The sequence below is a fragment of the Mya arenaria genome, chromosome 13 (genome assembly GCF_026914265.1).
Source record: "Mya arenaria isolate MELC-2E11 chromosome 13, ASM2691426v1".
Taxonomy (NCBI): domain Eukaryota; kingdom Metazoa; phylum Mollusca; class Bivalvia; order Myida; family Myidae; genus Mya; species Mya arenaria.
In genome coordinates, this window is record NC_069134.1 from 51,146,049 (window position 1) to 51,170,148 (window position 24,100).

Genomic DNA, 24,100 nt, shown 5'->3' on the forward strand with positions numbered 1-24,100 from the left:
TAAATAAATACTAATTAGTCAAAGATGTAATTTATCATATATTTTAGTTATAGTCAAAGGAAAGGTCGTTTTACTGCTGTATTTTAACGTTATATTTTGTGAACTCGTTGTTCACGAAATATAGTTCTGTCATAAAAGGTTATGAAGTGTAACGAACGGGCTTAGCACCTCACTTTTCAACAATTTAGGGTCAAAGATAAAACTATTTGCTTTGGGTAGAAGTTTTTTCATAGGAAAACAAACATTTATGATAACTTTTTAAAATCTTAATTTATTTAAGCTGAAATTTCAAAGATGATCAGCTGTTTTTCTATCCACTGGCACTGTATCTGTGTTCAAAGTAAGCACAGAAACACCTTTGGTAATTTAATTTTTTAGAGGATATTAACATGGACCATGATATTAATGATGTTTTTAAATTCATAAAAACTAATATTAAATTGCCTAATAACATTAAAGTGACAGGTTCCATTCAATTCTAAACGCCAGTAAAGAAATCTTTAAATATGTATCATTTTTCAATCTTTCTCAGTCTCTCACCGATATCGGTAAAAATTCTATATAAGATCGATGTCATGATCTGGGAGTAGGATTTGTTATTAGTCCCAAATGTCATATAGAATCGATCTTGACATTAAGATCAACAAAATGCTTAAATGTTGGGTATTTTTGATACTGTAATAAATGTAATAATAATATTAATGATAAGAATAATATAAAACAAAATTAGGCTGAAATTGGATACTGTGCCTGAAAGGACCAGGCCGATAAGGTATATTTGGCTGAGTGGACCCAAATTCATCTCCACCAATGTTGACTGTTGTCAGAACAGTTTACAAAAGGACAACTATTTGCATTTTAGCTAAAGAGTATGGAAATTCATGTATTAATTTTCCACAGGCACTACAATGTGCCCTTTTCTCCCTTCACAGTACCTGTCCCTCTTTGGCAGCACCCTCTGCTTTTAAAACCTGGCTAAAACCCTACAGCCCTGGTGTTGATCACTTTAATGATGATTAATAAAATTAAAAATAAACTGGATTCAGTACTGTGTGTTGAATATTTTAATAGAGTCGAAACTCGTTATGTCTACTTTGTCTGGACCTAGGGAAAAAAGTCGAGATAACGAACATTTGACACATCCAAATTACAAAAATGTATCACCAATCCAAACATAATTATATGAGTTTGATGTATGTCCGAGATCGACTTGAATTGAACGGTCTTGTTACAGTCGTGGAAACAGCAAACGTATTATTTAAAAATAAAGTGATTCAAAAATGATTTTTTGTGCCAAATTAATTTTATTCACGTTTATGGATTACACATCAAATATTAAAACACAATTACATACACTTGTATATTTAAGAAAACGGCAAAGCACATATGTTATGCCCGTTTGTTTTCTGCATGCAGTAAAGAGAAATTACCTTGTCACATAACATGTCAAATTTTAAGATGATGTCATCGTAAATTTAAATTGTGCATTTCAATGTATAGCTTGATCAATAAATGTCTTTAATCAAACACATAAACAGACAACTTTAATTATTCACACTAACCAATTAATCTACAATTATATCAGTTTGTTATTTTGACACGCACTGTTTTTTAGCGACATGCCAAAAACCTTAAAAACAACTTTCGCACCTACAACTAGGTCTACAGATCGACATAAGGGACAAGTAAAACGTGTGAAATTCGATCAATGGGACTGAAATAGGAGGTTGACATAGCAAAAAAATAGAGATAGAACAATTGACACAAGCAGATTTATTTTATATAGAATAAGAAGAAATAAATTCGGGACTGGAGAAAACAGTCGACATAACCGGAAAGTCGAGATATCCGACATCAACATAGCGAGTTTGGACTGTAGTTAAAAAAATAATTTCAATTACTCCAATATTATTACCTTTTAATATTTTTCGATGGGATTTGTCAGAAAAGACATTTTCAACCATTTCGGAGTTACTCTTCTTTTTCCCTCTTGTTACAAATTCACTGCGGAAACTTGGCTGTGCAAATATAAAAATCCATATACATGCATTGTGGGATTGGGGCATTTCCTGATATGGATTATTATTAACATTATCAACTTATGATAAGAACCTTATGATTATATGTATCATATGTATGATATAAATTCATCATAATAAAAAGTTTGTTTTTGAATATTCCCATTAAGTTTTGTTTAGTGAATATACTCACTTTATTTACAGTTGGTGTGAGGACCCTGGCATCTACCGCTGCACAATCAACCAAGAGTAAGATATCAGTCTTTAGTCAAATTGAGGAGGGCTGTCCTTCCTGTATATTGAACATGTACCTAGTTAAACGTGTTTTGCAGTAACTAATCCCAATCAAATTATTTAAACATGCATTAAAAAATCTTTAAAATTGCATTTGTTTTAAGTATTTTCTAAAAATTTATTTAATATTGATCATACATGATACATGTATCATATTTTCAACTCGTTATGCAGGTTCAACGTGTTTTAACATGTGTTATATGTCTTTTACTTGTATACATGTTTTTAGGTAAGAAGACGCTAGCCAAGCCAAATATTCGCAATGTTGTTCTTGTTGAGGGTGTCCGGACACCGTTTCTGCAGTCAGGCACAGATTACAAGAATCTCATGCCTCACAATCTGGCTACAAAGTCTCTTGTGTAAGTCAACAGTCTAGAAACTTATTAAAAAATAAATTAAATTAATAAATCATTAATATATTATATTTGGTTTATATGAGAAATATGGGGCAAAGAAAACCATATTCGGTGAGAGCAAAGCTCAAACCCATTTATGGTTATCAGCGCCTTTAATATCCCATCTGGGCACCTATTGACCCTTAAAGTAAATATCACGTTTAAAACCTGTTTACATTGATCAATTTATGGCTAGTGTTTTATTTATTCATCAGAATTGGAATATATATGCGGTATAATTTAGTGACCCAATATGGAAAAATGTGGTCCAATGGCGTTGTGTCATTTATGATGAAAGCATTATGCACCAGTCAATTGTAACCCCCCCCCCCCCCTCCCCTCCTCTTCAACATTGTTCCATATAATGATTGATTAATCACATGTAATGGTTGTTATCTTATTTCATTCATTAACTTTGATTTGGTCTATCAAAACTTTAATCAATTTTGTTATTCTACAATTATGATAGTAAATATATCATTATACTGAATTAAGATAAAACAAATATTCATAAAAAAAATCTTAATGGACATTTATTGGAAATTTGTGCTATAACAGGAAGATTGAGTCTGCGCAAAAATTATTTTTAAAGAGCTGTGGAATAAAGAAATTAATTTCCCTGAATGTTAATCTGAAAGCCCATTACAGTTGACTTTTTTATACAGTACTTTGCCCAAACTATGATAAGCCCTTTGGGCCAGTCGCTTGATTCTATCGGCATCTGGTTCTGGAGATTGTGCATTCTGGGCAGACATATGCTTTGAAATTTAAGGAATATAAATATGCAGTAACAAAGATTTGGTGATTTTAAGTTGTAACATAATTTTGTTAATAATATTTCTTCTTTAGAATAAAACTTCTTCAAGAAATATCATTTTGCTACTGTAATAGTTAATTATGTGAAATATGTTTTTCTTTTAGTGGGTTATTGAAGAGAACAGGAGTTGACAAAGGTAAGGAGGGTTTGTTTGTGATAGTTATTATTATCAACTAATTGGTTGTAGATTTAATGTTATAAAACAGAAAACATAAAAGACATTAAAAGTTTCAATTAAATGACTACATGTACCATTAAATAATTATTGTAATAAACAAAGACAGTTGACTGATAGGTGTCAGTATTATTGTCTTAATACACATATCTAAATACAAGTTATGTATACTATATCAAAGATATATGAAGGATAATTGTTTGTTTCAGTGTAAGATCATCATATATTTCACCGAGTAAGCACTGAAAGTAATATTCAAGAGTGTAGCATGCACAAGTGTAATACTCAATTTTGGTGTCCATGAGGCAAACATATATTTTGATCTTACACTGAAACAAACAAGTTTTCTTTTTATTATATGCATAAAAAGGATTTTTAATGAAATTTAATTGCATTCTGAAAGGACCGTGCCGAACTGTATGTAAACATAACATTATTTTGGAAATGACATCTTTGAAATTGTGTCCCAGCCCTGTACAGGCTGATATTTGATTTGGACAAGACAATGGGCTTGAATTTCAAAACAGTGAAAAATACCAAATTTATATTTCCACTGTTTGAACGACTAGAAAGCATATAATAAAACATAGTTTGATGCAATACAATTGGTGTCAGATAACTTGTGACAGTTATCCACCACACATCGTGTTAACATATGACATATTGCTAAAAAGAAAATGAGTTTTGTTAAGGAACCTGGCTCAATATATTGGTTTATTAACTCCATGCATGCACAGACATTTTTGGTACTGTGACCAGGATTTTTTTTGTGGACAGAGTAAGGGCTTATTTTATGATTTTTGTCCACAGACCTGATAGACTATGTTGTGTACGGGACTGTGATCCAGGAGGTGAAGACCAGCAACATTGCCAGAGAGGTAAGGATCTTGCAGAGTTTTCCCCTGACACAGTAAACTGAAGGCCCCTGCTCTTAAAGCTAGGGACTGTGCATCCCTGCGTCTTACAAAATGATCTTTCATTCATGGACATAAAACTGAGTTCAGTGTTTTGGAAAATATTCCTTCTATGTTATGTATTGTGAAAATGGCATTCATGTAATGAATCACACTATTTTTTAATTTTCTCCCATGTTTCATTAAGGTGAAAACTAAGTATTGGGACCCCATATAGTTATCAAAGACCATGGATTTGTTAAACATTGGGGTCATTGGACCCCTCAGCTAAAAAATCCTAGGGAAAACCCAGAGATTTTCTTTCTCCTAAAGACTGTTGTCCGCCTTTCACCCAACAGGTCATGGATTCAAGTCCCATTTGAGCACAGGCTAGTCATCGAAATTAGACTTTTGGATGAACAAGTCTGAATTCTTATACTTTTGCTTGGCATCAAATGTTTGACCTGTCCTTCTATGTAAAATTCAAAATTTTAACAAACTTGGACAGCATTTTGCCAGTGCAGGGCTTGTAGACTTGTGTTAATTTTGAACAAATTACCTTTTGACATTTTCTTGGCTTTTCTAAAAAAGACACCAGATCTGGTTTTTATGAAGAAAATAGCCTTAAAATAATTAAAATTGTTCTTTGCAAATACATCATGTATTGCATTGAAATTTTAAACACAGGCTACATTCACCAAACCTTCTTATTCAAACAAGAAAGATAACTCTATCTTGCATAAAATAATCTTTGCCCCTATTTTATTGAACTTAGAATTTCTGGTAAGGGTTCAGCATTTAATATAATTTTACAGTGATCCATGCATGTTTTACTAAAACTATATGATCCTTAAACTAACAAGCATTGGAATAGTTGAGCGCCCTGTCGCTGTGACAGCTCTTGTTTGTTTTAAAAAGGTCTATATTGACTGTATATATTAACACAAAACATGTATTTTGTAGGCAATGTTAAGTGCAGGGTTCTCTGACAAGACACCAGCCCACACAGTAACTCAGGCCTGTATCTCCTCAAACCAGGCTATAACAACAGGTACGTGAATTATGCTGCTATAACAACAGGTACGTGAATTATGCTGCTATAACAACAGGTACGTGAATTATGCTGCTATAACAACAGGTACGTGAATTATGCTGCTATAACAACAGGTACGTGAATTATGCTGCTATAACAACAGGTACGGGAATTATGCTGCTATAACAACAGGTACGTGAATTATGCTGCTATAACAACAGGTACGGGAATTATGCTGCTATAACAACAGGTACGTGAATTATGCTGCTATAACAACAGGTACGTGAATTATGCTGCTATAACAACAGGTACGTGAATTATGCTGCTATAACAACAGGTACGGGAATTGGGCTGCTATAACAACAGCTATTTGAACTGTGCTGCTATGACAACAGGTACCTTAATTATGCTGCTATAACAACAAGTACATGAATTATGCTGCTATTACAACAGGAACTTGAATTGTGCTGCATACATAGTAAATACTGTAATAACATGTTTTGATTATTGGTGGTATTCATTTTGCAGTTTTGGAATCTAAGTCATCAAAAGATGTAATTACTCTTGTGGCTAGGAAATGACTATTCACCAGGTGTCAATCAAACAAGAGAACTACATTTTGTGTATAATGAATAGTATACTGTTTCATATTGTCCAATGGATCAGCTGAAAACCTTCGCCGAAAAACCTTGACACATTGTAGTAATTGCTTTTTCGACTGGTGAAAGAAGTTGATAAAAAATCCTAAATGAATGAATTCATATTTTCAGGAGTTGGTTTGATAGCGGCAGGGCAGTGTGATGCAGTTATAGCTGGAGGGGTGGAGTTTATGTCTGACGTCCCCATACGCCACAGCCGTATGATGCGTAAGATCATGCTTGACTCGACCAAGGCAAAGACCCCTGCCAAGAAGTTTGCCCTGCTGAAGAGGGCTCTTTCTCCAGCCGCTTGGTCACCTGAGGTACATACAGTGACCAAGCAATGACTAAGCCTTATACTGGCATACTAAAAGATCAGTCTAATTTTGAAGACACATAGAAAGGAAAACTTCTCAGAAATCATTGGATCCTTGTAATTTCTGGACATTTTTAACGAGTGACATATTTTTGTTTTTTTTGGCTAGAATGGTGATTTTTATGCATGCTGTTATAGCAAAAGACTGAAAGTTTTTCGTTCAGTATGACATACGTTTCGTTTCAAACAATCTAAGGCAAGGTACATAGTATTGAGATAGTGTTGGTGTTGGCATTTGCATTTTTGATGTACAAAAACCTTTGCCACAAGAAAAAATAAAGTTTCAGATAATCAGGGTAAATATGCGAGTGAAGCAAGGCCCAAAACTCTGGTAATTATTGAGAAATTACCCCTTTTAGACTGGAAGAGGCAAGTAGGTGCATACACTTGTGGTGCTCTTACTGAGGATCCATTTTCAGATCATTTTTGCAGAACCATAACACATGCGTATAATGATATACACCCAAAGTATTTGGTTGTTAGTTATAGTCCAGGGATATGTAAAATACAAACTCAAAACTTGTATTCCAGCTGCCAGCAGTTGCTGAGTTCTCTACTGGAGAGACAATGGGTCATTCAGCAGACAGACTGTGTACAGCTTTTGGAATCTCTAGACAGGCACAGGTATGTTACTCCTTGTGGATGAGGGGACATGGATGGTTAAAAGTTTGATCAGTAAGAGCTAATGTAAAAGCAAAAGAAGAAGGGTATGTAAATAAATAACATTTTGATGAATTTAGATAGTGCAGGAACACTTTATAAAAAAATTATGCAAATTCAAAGACTAAAAAGTTCTCAACATGGAAGGGCTGATGTCCTAAATGAATGTTAGTTTTTGCTTAACAATGTTGCATACATTGTTACATGTTTGCAGGATGAATTCGCCATAAGGTCACACCAGTTTGCTGCCGATGCCACAGCAGCTGGTCTGCTGACTGACCTTCTGCCATATAAAGTACCCAGTAAGCCTGATTAATTATTTTAGATTCCTTGGAGGGTTTTTTAGGAGAAAATTAAGGTATAGCCCGAGGGTTAGTGCCATTGTTTGATTTTTTGTTACCTCTGGCCATAATTAAAAAAAAATCCAGGATATTCACATGCTACGAGTTGTAATATGTATTCAAACGTTCTAAAATATTGAAATCAAAATTTCTGCTCAAAAATGAATTACTTTATGTAGGCATCTATGTTAACATTTTGTGGGAAGTTTACATATTTAACATCCCTCATAGATTTAAATTGTACATTTTCCACTCACCCAGAGGTAGCAGAATACATTACCAAGGACAATGGAATCAGACCATCTTCAATGGAACAGATGTCCAAACTAAAAGCAGCGTTCATCAAGCCTTTCGGAACAATCACAGCTGCTAATGCATCCTTCCTTGTAAGTACAACCTGTTCATAGACATAATACAGTATTTTGAACAATTGTGATTTTGGCAAAACATACCAAGTTATTTGTAACAGTTACAGCTTTAATTGATCATTCCTTGAACATATTAAGTTTTGATGTTACTTGTGGGGGTTCTTGCAAAAGCGTAATGATATTGAAATGAATTACAAACTAAAAGCAAATGTTATTTTTTTTAAAAGAATGTCACAAATATATAAGATTCCATTGCCGTATGTTTGCATGCACATATGATTTTTGGCTTTTTTTGCTTCAACCTGTCTACCTTTCAGGATCTCTGTAGGCGAAGTTTTGCAAGGAAGACCTTGGTTATACATAATATGTTAAACATGATTTTTTTTTAATCTCAAAATATACTGTACTGAAAAGAGTAAATTAGGATTGATTCTTATTTTCCTTGCCTTTATGCAGTATGAACGCCCAACCACTATTTTGCTGTTTTTGCAGCTGATCTATCTTACTGCATAAACCCAATAAAAGAAAGAATCCATTCTCCAATACATGAATATTTCTGTACCTAATGATGGTTCTACTGCTGATCATCGTCTCATATCTCCTGTACTCAGTTAAGCTTTGCACAACATGAAAATGAAATGTTGCAAAGATTTTACAAATACTAAAATTAACCCATTTCATTCTGAGACCCAGTTAGATATGATACCTTGAATATCTGGGCATTTTCCAATAACTGATAAGCCATCTGCCTTTTTATGACCATTGTGTTGTATAAACACTAATAACTTCTTTATTATTGGTACAAGACCCAATAAAGATTACATATTTGGAAAGGAAATAAAAATATGCACATGTTTATGTAAGTTTTATTAGCAAATGATTTTAAATAAATTATTTTTTGCAAGTTAACCAGGTGATGATGAAAAAAAAAACACCAAAAAATAAATATGCACAAATTGAAAGCAAAAAAATCACACATAATTTTTTTTCAAATGTCACATAATCCAATGTATGAAAGTTTCTAAATTAATCTGTCTTTAAAATGCAGAAAGAATTATGCATATATTTTCAATCTATAAAAGGTTATAACAGTTTATATCATCCCATGTCCACTTCGGAGCAAATCGGGCGGGTGGATGTTCATCGCGATGTTAGTTGGCATAGCAGTTTGAATCCTCGACCAGTAAGGTCCAGAAGTCTTGCCCCCATAACAGTTTTATTGATAAATGACAGTAATGCAATATCCTGGCTTTCTTGGGTCATATTGTTCTTTAGGACCACCATTCTTTGTATTCCCACTTGGAAACCTTGGGGTGATCCTCTTTGTCATTCAATCATTCTAGAACTCCTCAAGATCGTCATAAAAACTCCACCAAATAATGCAAATGTCATAGTTTGTGATTTCTATCGATGTTTTAATATGTCTTCTGTTTGTATCAAACAAATTCACATAAACTTCGTCATTATAACCATCCCAATATCACTATCGTCACTGTGGTCGAAAGTCCTATCCATTTCAACCAAAATTTGCATCAAAATCGCAATAAAAAGCTTAAATTTAACTCGATTTTTGAGTTTTAAAATTATTTCTTCATTCAAATTTTCTGCGCATCTATCTGCGCATAACATCCGGTCATTCCGGAAAACGTATAAACCGGAAACAATACAGTCAAAACGAAAGTAAATAAAGTGAAAGTTCAGTACGTCAAAAACTACACCTTTTGATGTATCCCGCATGTAAAGGGTAACTACACCAACAGGTGTATCCCGAATGAAATGGGTTAAACAATGCAATCCAATCCAATCTTCCGATGCTCAGCCGGTAGCGCCTCTGACTGCAGATGAAAAAAAGATATAGTATTGATCATTGACTCCCACTTAAGCCACAAACTTTTCTATCTTAACTTAATTTACTTCTTTTATTACTAAAAAGTTAAAACAAAACTTATCCTAGGGTAGTGTTAATATGGTAGTCAGTATCTTTTAACATACATGTGATGTAATGAGTACCAGTTTAATTTGCTTTTAAATAAAATTCATCCTTTCTACACAGACTGACGGTGCATCTGCCTGTCTGATCATGTCGGAAGAGAAGGCCCTCTCTCTTGGTCTCAAGCCAAAGGCGTACCTGCGTGATTTTGTCTATGTTTCCCAGGACCCCCAGGATCAGCTGCTGCTTGGGTAAGTAGTCTTATAGATTCATTCATATTAACTACTGCTTGAAAAATGTGTTAGTGTTCCAAGTTTTTGAACCACTGAATAGTCACAGTATTAACTGCTCCTCAATTGATACCTTTAGGGAATGCAAACAAACATTTGAATTTATATGAGTATTCCATCTCATGTTTGATATTCAAGTCAGAATTTGAATATTTGTTGTTGTTTTTTGTTGAATCAACAAAATAATTAACCTTCTGCCTGCATCAGTGTTGTGGTAAAGGTTCTATGGCCCCTAATGCCAAAGGCGTGAATGTGATGACAGTATACTGCACGCTCATCAAAAGTCAGTGAGGGACCCATAGTCTAAACTATAAAACAGTCCTCATAATTTTACAGTAACTGGGTATTACAAGTGACATCAAACAAGTTTCAATTATTTTCTGTACATTTAAATGACCATGCCAATTTAGGATTTAAGGCACCAGGCTTCACACCAAAGTGTTTTCATGGCTGCTAAATAAGCTTTGCAATATTGCTCAAATCGCCATGATGACATTAATATGTTCTAGAAATGTGCCATTAAATGTTTGCCATGTTCTGATATAACGTTCAAGCTTTTAAATGAAACTGTTATGTATAGTGTTTTAAGATATATATTCTTGAATTGTTGTACAAGAGATGAGTCAAAATCAATGTTTGTTTTCATTCTATAATTTTACTAGTTACAAAGTTGGTTTTGGTTTTCCATAGTTCTATTTAGTAAATGTCATGCCCAGCACGAGGCCTCAGGTATTGTTCATCATCCTAAGAATAAAAACAATCCCCTGTTGGTGCATAACGTCATTTAACCAAGAAATGAAATTATTTAATTTTTATTTTCGTTTGTTCAAAATCCATTGCTTTTTGTGGGGATTTCTTTCTCAAAATGGTGAATTTCAGAAATTAATTAGAGGAAAATAATGAAGAACAATGTACCCGCAGGTACCATTTGCAAAGAATGGTTAAAAGGCCCTGGCTATTACTATAGTGAATAATAATAGTTTACTACAACTTCTAAAAGATTAATTTGGGTAATCAAGTTTTCGAATATTCGATCGAAAGAATTACTGAATATTCTAATTTATTTTTGCCATTAGTTTGCATTCTTAGAAAAATGAAGCTTAATTTTGCGTGCTTGATTTCTTTTTATCTTTTATATGGTTATTACTGTTTTGCAGCCCAGCTTATGCTACTCCGAAGGTTTTGGACAAGTCTGGCCTCAGCATGTCAGACATTGATGTCTTTGAATACCATGAAGCATTTGCAGTAAGTATCCTAGCTTTTGCTGTAAATTTGTCAGGTCTTGCAGTAAGTATCCTAGCTTTTGCTATAAATTTGTCAGGTCTTGCAGTAAGTATCCTAGCTTTTGCTGTAAATTTGTCAGGTCTTGCAGTAAGTATCCTAGCTTTTGCTGTAAATTTGTCAGGTCTTGCAGTAAGTTTCCTAGCTTTTGCAGTTAGTTTCTCAGCTTTTGCAGTGAGTTGTCTAGCTTTAGCAGTAAGTTTCCTAGCTTTTGCATTAAGTTTCCCAGCTTTTGCAGTAAGTTTCCTAACTTTTACAGTAAGTTTCTCAGCTTTTACAGTAAGTTTCCTAGCTTTTGCAGTAAGTTTCCTAGCTTTTGCAGTAAGTTTCCTAGCTTTTACAGTAAGTTTCCTAGCTTTTGCAGTAAGTTTCCTAGCTTTTGCAGTAAGTTTCTCAGCTATTACTATAAGTTTCCTAACTTTTACAGTAAGTTTCTCAGCTTTTACAGTAAGTTTCCTAGCTTTTGCAGTAAGTTTCCTAGCTTTTGCAGTAAGTTTCCCAGCTTTTGCAGTAAGTTTCCTAACTTTTGCAGTAAGTTTCTCAGCTATTACTATAAGTTTCCTAACTTTTACAGTAAGTTTCCTAGCTTTTGCAGTAAGTTTCCTAGCTTTTGCAGTAAGTTTCTCAGCTATTACTATAAGTTTCCTAACTTTTACAGTAAGTTTCCTAGCTTTTGCAGTAAGTTTCCTAGCTTTTGCAGTAAGTTTCTCAGCTATTACTATAAGTTTCCTAACTTTTACAGTAAGTTTCTCAGCTTTTACAGTAAGTTTCCTAACTTTTACAGTAAGTTTCCCAGCTTTTGCAGTAAGTTTCCTAACTTTTACAGTAAGTTTCTCAGCTATTACAGTAAGTTTCCTAACTTTTACAGTAAGTTTCTCAGCTTTTACAGTAAGTTTCCTAACTTTTGCAGTAAGTTTCCCAGCTTTTGCAGTAAGTTTCCTAACTTTTACAGTAAGTTTCTCAGCTATTACAGTAGGTTTCCTAGCTTTTACAGTAAGTTTCCCAGCTTTTGCAGTAAGTTTCCTAACTTTTACAGTAAGTTTCTCAGCTATTACAGTAAGTTTCCTAACTTTTACAGTAAGTTTCTCAGCTATTACAGTAAGTTTCCTAACTTTTGCAGTAAGTTTCCTAGCTTTTGCAGTAAGTTTCCTAGCTTTTGCAGTAAGTTTCCTAGCTTTTGCAGTAAGTTTCCTAGCTTTTGCAGTAAGTTTCTCAGCTATTACTATAAGTTTCCTAACTTTTACAGTAAGTTTCTCAGCTTTTACAGTAAGTTTCCTAGCTTTTGCAGTAAGTTTCCTAGCTTTTGCAGTAAGTTTCCCAGCTTTTGCAGTAAGTTTCCTAACTTTTGCAGTAAGTTTCTCAGCTATTACTATAAGTTTCCTAACTTTTACAGTAAGTTTCCTAGCTTTTGCAGTAAGTTTCTCAGCTATTACTATAAGTTTCCTAACTTTTACAGTAAGTTTCCTAGCTTTTGCAGTAAGTTTCCTAGCTTTTGCAGTAAAATTCCTAGCTTTTATAGTAAGTTTCCCGGCTTTTGCAGTAAGTTTCCCAGCTTTTGCAGTTAGTTTCCTAGCTTTTGCAGTAAGTTTCTCAGCTATTACTATAAGTTTCCTAACTTTTACAGTAAGTTTCCTAGCTTTTGCAGTAAGTTTCCTAGCTTTTGCAGTAAGTTTCTCAGCTATTACTATAAGTTTCCTAACTTTTACAGTAAGTTTCTCAGCTTTGAAGTAAGCTTCCTAACTTTTACAGTAAGTTTCCCAGCTTTTGCAGTAAGTTTCCTAACTTTTACAGTAAGTTTCCCAGCTTTTGCAGTAAGTTTCCTAACTTTTACAGTAAGTTTCCCAGCTTTTGCAGTAAGTTTCTCAGCTATTACTATAAGTTTCCTAACTTTTACAGTAAGTTTCCTAGCTTTTGCAGTAAGTTTCCTAGCTTTTGCAGTAAGTTTCTCAGCTATTACTATAAGTTTCCTAACTTTTACAGTAAGTTTCTCAGCTTTTACAGTAAGCTTCCTAACTTTTACAGTAAGTTTCCCAGCTTTTGCAGTAAGTTTCCTAACTTTTACAGTAAGTTTCCCAGCTTTTGCAGTAAGTTTCCTAACTTTTACAGTAAGTTTCCCAGCTTTTGCAGTAAGTTTCCTAACTTTTACAGTAAGTTTCCCAGCTTTTGCAGTAAGTTTCCTAACTTTTACAGTAAGTTTCTCAGCTATTACAGTAAGTTTCCTAACTTTTACAGTAAGTTTCCCAGCTTTTGCAGTAAGTTTCCTAGCTTTTACAGTAAGTTTCTCAGCTATTACTATAAGTTTCCTAACTTTTACAGTAAGTTTCTCAGCTTTTACAGTAAGTTTCCTAACTTTTACAGTAAGTTTCCCAGCTTTTGCAGTAAGTTTCCTAACTTTTACAGTAAGTTTCTCAGCTATTACTATAAGTTTCCTAACTTTTACAGTAAGTTTCTCAGCTTTTACAGTAAGTTTCCTAACTTTTGCAGTTAGTTTCTCAGCTTTTGCAGTAAGTTTCTCAGCTTTTGCATTGAGTTGTCTAGCTTTAGCAGTAAGTTTCCTAGCTTTTGCAGTAAGTTTCCCAGCTTTTGCAGTAAGTTTCTCAGCTATTACTATAAGTTTCTTAGCTTTTGCAGTTTGCATTAAAGCTGTTGCCGGTAGTATTTTAGCTGTTGTAGTAAATATTTTAGCTGATGTAGTAAGTATTTCAGATGTTGCACAGTATCTCACGTCACATGTACACATATTTTGTTCATTTAAGAATAAGATCCATGAGACAACCAGCTTTTAGGATTAGGACTAAGTGTTACTCTGTAAAGACCTTGTGAGTTATTATTGTTGATAATGATTATAATTGTCAATGAACATGAACAAATATTCAGCAAAATTATGCAGATTTATTTTTTAAGCAAAATTGACTTGTTGGCATTAAAAAGTTTGCATTTATCTTTTATTTAAAGTACATGATTTTTGAAATCTTGAGAAAAATGTGTTCAGTAGAATGTCGAAGAAAAATTCAAATGAACTATGGGGATGAAATTACATTTTTTTACTTTCAGGGTCAGATTCTCGCAAATTTGACGGCTCTCGACTCAGATGTTTTTGCAAAGAACTTCCTTGGAAAATCATCTAAGGTAATTAAAAAGTTTCATCTTTCTGATATCTGCTACACATGTACCTTACCCAGCTTGTCTGGTTTTGAAAAAATATAAGTCAATGTTTTAGCTCTGACCTCATATCAGAAAAGAACTTTAATCCATTCTCTGGCCTTGATTTAACAGAAAGTTTTAGTTCCTTATAACAAGATCAAACTAAGATCACTATTTTTATCTTGTCATATATTGTGTAATATAATTTTTTTAGAATGCTGAGGGAAAACCCTTGATGCTAATCATGTTTAACATGGTTTTATTTTGTAATTTGGCTAATTATAATGAGAGACTTAAGCTTGTAATTGTTAAGATTTTTTGGCAAAAACTGGGGCCAGGCAGGTGTTTTTGTCATTATTGTAGTGCAAAAACATAAATCTTCTCAAGAATACAAATGCAGTTCAAAATATTTACATGAAACTTTTGTATTCATGTTACCAAACACAGAAGGCATATATTTATATACACCAAAGGCCCATATCTGAGAATCTCTGACATTATTACCGTATTTGTTGAGCTTTTATATACATTTAAGCCCCTTGATCAAAATGGAAAGTAAAAATACTTAAAATAGAACAACAGTGAACTTCAATATCTTGAGTTTGGGTTGACAGGTATATATAGTAATAGAGTTCATGGAGACTTTCCATTAGATTAAACAGTTGAAACTGAAAATCTTCAGTTACACTTCATTGTTGATATAATTAAACATTGAGATTGTTTGTAAGATAGACACATGATTTTACTGTGTCATATTTAAGGGTGTTATATATTCCAACCAATCTAGGGCTATAGAAATGCTTTATCTGGGTTCATCTGACTCACAAGTAAAACTACTGTGTATATTTTTAGCTCACCTGTCACATAGTGACAAGGTGAGCTTTTGTGATCACAATTTGTCCGGCGTCCGTCCGTCCGTAAACTTTTACTTTAAACGACATCTCCTCATAAACCACTTAGCCAATTTCATCCAAACTTCACAGGAATGTTCCTTGGTTGGTCCCCTTTGAAAATTGTTCAAAGAATTGAATTCCATGTAGAACTCTGGTTGCCATGGCAATGGAAAGGAAAAACTTTAAAAATCTTCTTTTCCCAAACCACAAGGCTTAGGCTGTTGATATATGGTAGGTAGGATCACCAAATGGTCCTCTACCAAGATTGTTTAAATTATGGCCCTTGGGTCAAAATTGGCCCCGCCCCGGGGGTCATGGGTTTCCTCTATATGTTTATAGTGAAAACTTAAAAAAAAATCTTCTCCTCTGAACTTACTTGGCCTAGAGCTTAGATATTTGTCATGATTCATCGTCTAGTGGACCTGTACAAAGTTTGTTCAAATTATGGCCCTGGGGTCAAAATTGGCCCCGCCCCGGGGGGTCATGGGTATGCTCTATATGTTTATAGTTAAAACTTCAAAAATCTTCTCCTCTGAACTTACTTTGACTAGAGCTTAGATATTTGGCATGATTCATCGTCTAGTGGACCTTTACAAAGATTGTTCAAATTATGGCCTTGGGGTCCAAATTGGCCCCGCCCCGGGGGGTCATGGGTTTTCTCTATATGTTTGTAGTGAAAACTTCAAAAATCTTCTCCTTTGAACTTACTTGGACTAGAGCTTAGATATTTGGCATGATTCATCGTCTAGTGGACCTCTACAAAGATTGTTCAAATAATGGCCTTGAGGTCAAAATTGGCCCCGCCCCGGTGGGTCATGGGTATACTTGATATGTTTATAGTTAGAACTTCAAAAATCTTCTCCTCTTAACTTACTTGGACTAGAGCTTAGATATTTGGCATGATTCATCGTCTAGTGGACCTCTACAAAGATTGTTCAAATTATGGCCTTGGGGTCAAAATTGGCCCCGCCCCGGTGGGTTAGGGTATTCTCTATATGTTTATAGTGAAAACTTCAAAAATCTTCTCCTTTGAACTTACTTGGACTAGAGCTTAGATATTTGGCATGATTCGTCGTCAAGTGGACCTCTACAAAGATTGTTCAAATTATGGCCTTGGGGTCAAAATTGGCTCCGCCCCGGGGCGTCATGGGTATACTTGATATGATTATAGTTAAAACTTCAAAAATCTTCTCCTCTTAACTTACTTGGACTAGAGCTTAGATATTTGGCATGATTCATTGTCTAGTGGACCTCTACAAAAATTGTTCAAATTATGGCCCCGGGGTCAAAATTGGCCCCGCCCCTGGGTGGTCATGGGTTTTTTCGATATGTTTATATTAAAAAAAATCAAAAATCTCCTCTGAACTTACTTGGACTAGAGCTTAGATATTTGGCATGATTCATCGTCTAGTGGACCTCTACAAAGTTTGTTCAAATTATGGCCCTGGGGTCAAAATTGGCCCCGCCCCTGGGTGGTCATGGGTTTTTTCGATATGTTTATATTAAAAAAAATCAAAAATCTCCTCTGAACTTACTTGGACTAGAGCTTAGATATTTGGCATGATTCATCGTCTAGTGGACCTCTACAAAGTTTGTTCAAATTATGGCCCTGGGGTCAAAATTGGCCACACCCCGGGGCTGATGGGTTTTCTCTATATGTATTATAGTGAAAACTTAAAAAATCTTCTCTGAACTCACAAAGACAAGTAACGTCTTAATTTAAACTGGATTTATATATATAACATATTTAGTACACATACCAATTTTCAATATGGGCCACATACAACAATTAATAACAAATATACATATATAGATACACACGTAAAATCAAGTAGTGACAAGAGCTTAGATATTTGGCATGATATATCATCTAGTTGACTTGTACCAATATCGTTCAATCTTTGGCCCTGTGGTCAAAAAATGGCCCCACCCGGGCGGTCATGGGTTTCCTTATATATGTATATGATGAAAACTTATAAAATCTTCTTCTCCGAAACCAAAAGGCTAAGGCCTTAGATATTTGGTATGAAGCATTGTTTTTCGGACCACTATTAAGATTGTTCAAACTTTAGCCCTGGGGTCAAAATTGGCCACGCCCCGTGTTCATAGGCTTAGGTTTTCAATATTTTTATATTGTCTTATATAATAAAACTTTAAAAATCCTCTTCTCCAAAATATAAGACCTAGAGCTTTCATATTTGGTATATAGTGTTACCTAGTGGACCTACACCAAAGGTATTCAAATTATTGTCCCCGGGTCAAATTGGCCTTGCTCAGGGGTCATTTGTTTTTACATTGTCTTGTCACTTAAACATCTTTTCCTCTGAAAGTAAAGGTCAGAATGATTCCATACTTGATATGTAGCATCCTTACATGGTCCTCTCTCAACTTTGTTCAAATGGTTTTGTTTGGCCCCTTTTAGGGGTCACCAGAGCAAAAAATAGAAAAACCTTTAAGTAACTTGATCTTATTAACTGCTTGATGGATCTTCAAGTCTGAAGCATCCTAGCATGGCCCTCTGTCAGGTCTTTTCAAATAATTTTGTTTGGCCCCTTTCAAGGGCCACCAGAGCTAAAATTAGTAAAAAAAACTTAACATTTTCTTCGCATGAACCCCTTGATAGATCTTCAGCAAATTTGGTTTGAAGTGTCCTTGCATGGACCTCTCTTAAATTTGTTCACATAATTTTGTTTGGCCCGGTTGCCATGGCAATCTAAAGGAAAATGTCAACAATTGGTTATAATCATCTTCTTCTCCTAAACCGCTTTGACAATTTTGATGAAATTTCATAGGAATGATCCTTGGTTGGTGCTTTTTCAAAATTGTTCAAAGAAATTAATTCCATGTAGAACTCTGGTTGACTTGGCAACCTAAAGGAAAAGTGTTAACAATTGGTTACAATCATCTTCTTCTCCTAAACCACTTGGACAATTTTGATGAAACTTCATAGGAATGATCCTTGGTTGGTGCTTTTTCAACATTGTTCAAAAAAATTAATTCCATGCAGAACTCTGGTTGCCATGGCAACCTGAAGTAAAAAAATATAGGCTGTCGTGTCCGCGCTGTGACTTTCTCTTATATGGACAGATTTTAAAATGACTTGCCATATGTTTTCAACATACCAAGACAACGTGTCGTGTGCAAGACCCATGTCCCTACCTCTAAGGTGAAAGATACATATAAGTGTTTATTCACAATGGAATGCTGAATATGAGGACATAAAGAGTGTTGGCTGTCATAAAGGCAAGATCAACTTTTTATGTACTTGTTCATAGATCAATGTCACATTGGGGGGCATTTGTCACATACTTTGACAGCTCTTGTTCAATATTCTTTGAGAAATAAGCTATATTAATAACAAAGGTTAAACTCTTTTACTCAGGTGAGCGATTTAGGGCCATCATGGCCCTCTTGTTTATCTGTTGCGGTATAGATGATTTACAATACAATATTGATTGATTGCAAAATCTACAATAATTGTTTGCTTCAATGTATTTATGTAGCCAGTAGAGCAAAGAATCCTTTTCACAACACAGGCTGAAGTTTTTCTGTTTTAAATTGTTTAATATTACCACAATGCTATTTTCTGTTACTGGTCTAATATTATCATACTGTGAAATCATTTATATTTGTTGGCTTGAAATTTCATGGTTTTTAAAAAAGGGCAATTTTGTGGGTACTTAATTTCGTGGATTGTCATTTTGAAAAATAGTGAATAACAATAGAAACTGCAAATTCATTTACTAGTATACCCTTGTACATAGAACGTTTAATTTCAGAATTAAAGTTTTTTGTTTTTTTTGTTGGGATCTTGAATTCATGGATAAGCCAACCCACGAAATCCAAGAAAATTAATGTCCCACAGATATAAATGATTTCACAGTAAGACATTACCACATTTTTCATTTATCAAAATCAATTATGCGTATGTATTTTGGCTGGCGTATTGCATGAGACTATACTTAACCAGGAGTTAAGCTAAATAGATACCAGAAAATGACAATTTTAACATATTCTGGTTAATATATGGTAAAAACCCATAATTTAAAAAGAAAAAGGATGTGTTAAGATTAGAATATAATCAAAATTTCGATGGCCTAACAAAAAGTCTAGACCCAATCAAATTTCAGTTCACATATATATGACTTTGTCTACCCAGATATGTTTTTGTTTTTTTCGGAAAACTTTTCTAAAATACCTTATTAGTAACTTATTAACATTTATGGCATTTTAATAAATGTCTGTTTTTCATTCAACCGGTGTTTGTTTTCCTTCAATCAATACTAGTTCGACTTCCTTGTACATATGTAGCTTTGACCTCGGACAATACATAAATGACTGAACTCTGTCTTTGTAAAGATATTATTCTCAATTATTCTTTCTAGAAAAATCTGCTGTAATAAATGTCATTTTGATTGTAGTATTAACCCCTAAGCAAATGTACTCTAGTACAACTGCATCCTCTTGATGAACTTTAGAAAGGTGCATTGTAAGAAAGTATGTACTTCAATGTGTCAGAGGATGTCTTCATACTCGGTGTACTTTGAGTGTAAGAGAACTATTCATTCCATTTATGCCTTATTTCCAAGTACGTTTGTACTCTGTCCAGGAATTCTAACCTATACTGTCTGTTATCTGGCATAGAAGTGCAAATGTCTGCTTTGTCTATGTACTGATAAATGTAAGGCTTGGTATGCAAGTACATACCGGTACTTTTAAAGCACTTTCTTCCAATAATATATCTACTGAGAGCCTTCATTTCCAGCTACACTCAATCTCTCCATTCTTCATAAGTATGATTGACCTCATGTCATTTAACTATTACAAAAAAAGCTTATATTCAAGAAACTTAGGATTGGTTATTTTCATTGAAAATATATGCTTTATTCATAAAACAATTTTTGTCTGTAAAATATTTTTTTGGCTTAATAAAAACACTATAATCAATTAATGAACTCGGAGGTGACCAATTAGTTCAATTTTATTACTGTGGATCAATGTAAAGGTTATGTTAAAATTTATTTTACTTTACAATTATCACAAGTATCATAAGCTCCCAGGCCATGATTACAAATAGACCCAAGTGATAAAACTGCAAATCTTCATTTCATTGTAACTTTCATTCTTGTCGAGTATTGATGATGAACTTTTCTATATGGAGTAAAAATGAATATTTGTAATATAATAAAAGTGCTTTTCTAAGTATAGATTTTGTCTGAGACTGTTTGCAATCATGGCCCCAGAAGAGACTTTATAAGGACAGACATAATCTCATCATTGTTTTCAGGTCCATGGTGCAAACACTTTAAAGTCAGCCTTCATTCAAAACATGTTTGAAAATTTAAATGAAACTTGGTGCACATTAAGCCAAAAACAATATGCACATGTATGGTGAGGGAAATAACTCTGGCTTTAAAGCATGTAGAGTTATGCCCCTTTTTCAACTGTTAAATAACAAGAGTTTTAGATTTTATCCCTAGACCATTGAGTGTTCAATTTCATACTGCTATTTTGAGATTTCATTGGATTTTAACATGTACATTGTACATTCCCTGCCCACCAAATATGGCAGTATCACCTCCTACTAACAGAAACAAGTTCATTTTGTTCTATCATTAATCATAAATGCACTTACAGCATAAAAAAGAACACTCATTGTAGGCTGCTCCAATTTAATGGTTTGTTGAACAGATTTTACAGAGAAAAATTGGAGAGAGCGGGCGAAATGTAGTCCTTGAAATGGAAGTAAAAACCTGTTATCTTACTATGGTTGATCATTCTTGAAGCAAGAAACCCTTTTCTTTCTTTTTTACCAGGGACAAAAAGTATTCACATTCATAACAAGATACATAACTCTGGTTTTAAAAACAACAAAATAACAGCCAAGTGTTGTAATCGCTTCGAGGCACCCTAATTTTTTTAGCATTTTCTAAATTAAATAAAAAGGTGTGGTAAATGTTACAACTAAAATAATTATTTGGTATGGCCTAAGCTTTTTCAATATTTGTCCTTATAGCATTAGGACACTGACAGACTGCATGCACTTACGAAGGTTTTTTAAGAACATAATGCAATAAATGATGTCAATTAAAAGTAATGCACAAAAAAGAACCGACTCTCATTATCTAAAAAGCAGTCATCAAAATTAGCCTTTTGGATGAACAAGCCCAAATTCTTATACAATTGCTTGGCATCAAATTTTTTAACAAGCCCCACTATACAAAATTCAAAATTCGAGAACGCCCGGAAGTTATTTTAATAGTGCAGGGCTTGCAGGCTTGTGCTAATTCCGACCACTGAAAAAGGACTTCAAGCTTATTCTGATAGACTCAAATATTTGTCCAAAAACCAGGACAGTGATACTGACATGCACTTAACAAAGGGAATGTTGAACATATGTTGAACATATTTGGATGAATCCAGTTTTAGAGGAGGGAAGGTTTCAGTAGTAGATATACTGGAAATGATCATATAGCATAGCATTTTTAGCTGCCTGGTTAGCAGGAAAAGTTCAACACATGTATTGTCTGATCAATAATGAGCTGTTTCAGGGACTGCATGTTGGAGTACAATGAAGAATTTCAATCTGCAGAGATGACACATGTATTGTCTGGTCAATAATGAACTGTTCTATAATTCAAGTGGCAATACAACTTGACTATAGACACATTTAATTTGAATTAAGGTGTTTTCCCCCCAAAATTGATGAGGTCTTTATAGACTGATCAACTCTGAACTGTTCCAGGTTTCACAAAGCCATGGACAAGTTCAATCTATTGGGAGCGTATTTTCATTGTCCCTGATTAACAATGGACTGTTCCATATTTCAGGTAGTATTACCACACAGCCATGGACAAGTTCAATCTATAGGGAGCGTATTTTCTTTGTCTCTGATTAACAATGAACTGTTCCATATTTCAGGTGGGAGCACCAGCCATGGACAAGTTCAATCTGTGGGGAGGGTCCCTTTCGCTGGGCCATCCATTTGGAGCGACAGGGGTGAGACTGGTCACCACTGCAGCCAATAGGCTTATCAAGGAAAACGGACAGTACGGCCTGGTGGCTGCCTGCGCTGCTGGAGGAATTGTATGTTTTGAACCTGTCTTTTGCATTATTAAATTGCAAATATTAATGATTATATTATTTGTAACAGTTAAATAGCAATACCATTCAGGTTTCAAATTTAAGATAGCCTTTAATCTCTGATTCCATTATTTGAGTTCTACTGGTAATGTTATTTAGTTAATTAAGCTAATAAGGTTTTGAAGGTATCATCATATTTTTGTAGTTATTGCCATGATTGTCTAAATTGGCATTTATGTTAGTATGAAACTTGACACACATGATCACTATAACACACATCTGTAGCAATTATATTAATTTTGGCCAGAATATTTGTTGTGTGCCCTTCGTTTAGAAAACTGGTACAAAACGCTCATTCAAGAAGCAAATTGTTATTTACTTTGATGGTTGTTAATGAATTTTCACTGGTGCTGTGAAAAAAATGAATAAACAAACTAATTTATTGCATTTCTCTTATTACAGGGCCATGGTATGATTGTGGAGCGCTACCCTTAACTTCGGATGAAACCAAGACTATAATTAACCATGCAATGTCTGTGATGCCTGAACAACTAGACTGACACTTGACTTGTGATTATCATTAATGACAACATAAAAAGCAGATCTGTGTGCATAATAAATAGTGGAAGTTGGCCTTGACAGAGCCACATAATGCTATTGCCGTTTTTCTGCTGTTTAAGCTATATTATGAAGAATAAGAAGATTCTTGTTGAATTCTTGTTTAATTTGACAAGAGCATTGGTCTGTATTTTAAATATTGGTGCATGATGAGTTACTATGTAAAAAAAATGCTGTATTCTACATAAGTACCTCCGGTACATGAAAATAAAATTGTTATGTTCACTATTATATTAATTATAAAGAAAAAAAAATTAAACAATTTTATTATCTTGTCATTAATTAATTTAGTCCAGGATTCAGTTTTTCAAGTTATTAATATTCTGTTAACTTGATAGAAATATCATTTAGCTGATGAATGAATGTTTAAGATATATGTGCTATATATAAATATACATGTAGGGGCGTGAGTAAATGACTGTGTTCATTTCAGATTTATTTATATTCATGAAAATATATTACTGTATGTAAATATCTGTACTACCTTCATTTCATTGAAAATGACCAATAAAATTGTAAAATGTTCTATGAACCTTTTATTGGCACCTATGTTATTTAAGAAACATGTGTAAAGATGTCACCGTGTTTTTGAAAATGAATCCTATGGAGGTATTCATGTTAAAACAAATACTAAAATCTGACCAAGTAAAAGGAATACATAACAATGACTTGATTGTTCAGAACTTGTTGAAAGTTAATGTTGTTATTAGTGTTTATACTTTCAAACCATCATTACATTGCAAGTTTCATGAACATTCTTACACATTATGAGACAACTGTTTCAGCTATGCTAATTCATACAAATAAGTCAGCACATTATAACATATTTCACGTTTCAAGTTTAAAACGATGT

At 34.0% G+C, this 24,100-nt stretch overlaps 1 protein-coding gene across 1 annotated transcript in view; it reads left to right on the forward strand.

Annotated features, from left to right (window-relative positions):
- Window positions 1-23,772, forward strand: part of LOC128213657 (trifunctional enzyme subunit beta, mitochondrial-like) — a 24,006-nt gene extending 234 nt beyond the window's left edge. Inside the window, exons 2-15 of the mRNA XM_052919655.1 lie at window positions 2,223-2,267; window positions 2,542-2,671; window positions 3,629-3,660; window positions 4,510-4,577; window positions 5,556-5,643; window positions 6,396-6,586; window positions 7,171-7,263; window positions 7,514-7,601; window positions 7,902-8,026; window positions 10,062-10,189; window positions 11,386-11,473; window positions 14,564-14,638; window positions 22,468-22,632; window positions 23,092-23,772. Coding sequence (XP_052775615.1) covers window positions 2,223-2,267; window positions 2,542-2,671; window positions 3,629-3,660; window positions 4,510-4,577; window positions 5,556-5,643; window positions 6,396-6,586; window positions 7,171-7,263; window positions 7,514-7,601; window positions 7,902-8,026; window positions 10,062-10,189; window positions 11,386-11,473; window positions 14,564-14,638; window positions 22,468-22,632; window positions 23,092-23,124 — 1,349 coding nt within the window. The 3' untranslated portion in view covers window positions 23,125-23,772. The remainder of the gene's footprint in view (window positions 1-2,222; window positions 2,268-2,541; window positions 2,672-3,628; window positions 3,661-4,509; window positions 4,578-5,555; window positions 5,644-6,395; window positions 6,587-7,170; window positions 7,264-7,513; window positions 7,602-7,901; window positions 8,027-10,061; window positions 10,190-11,385; window positions 11,474-14,563; window positions 14,639-22,467; window positions 22,633-23,091) is intronic.
- The last annotated feature ends 328 nt before the right edge of the window (window positions 23,773-24,100 follow it).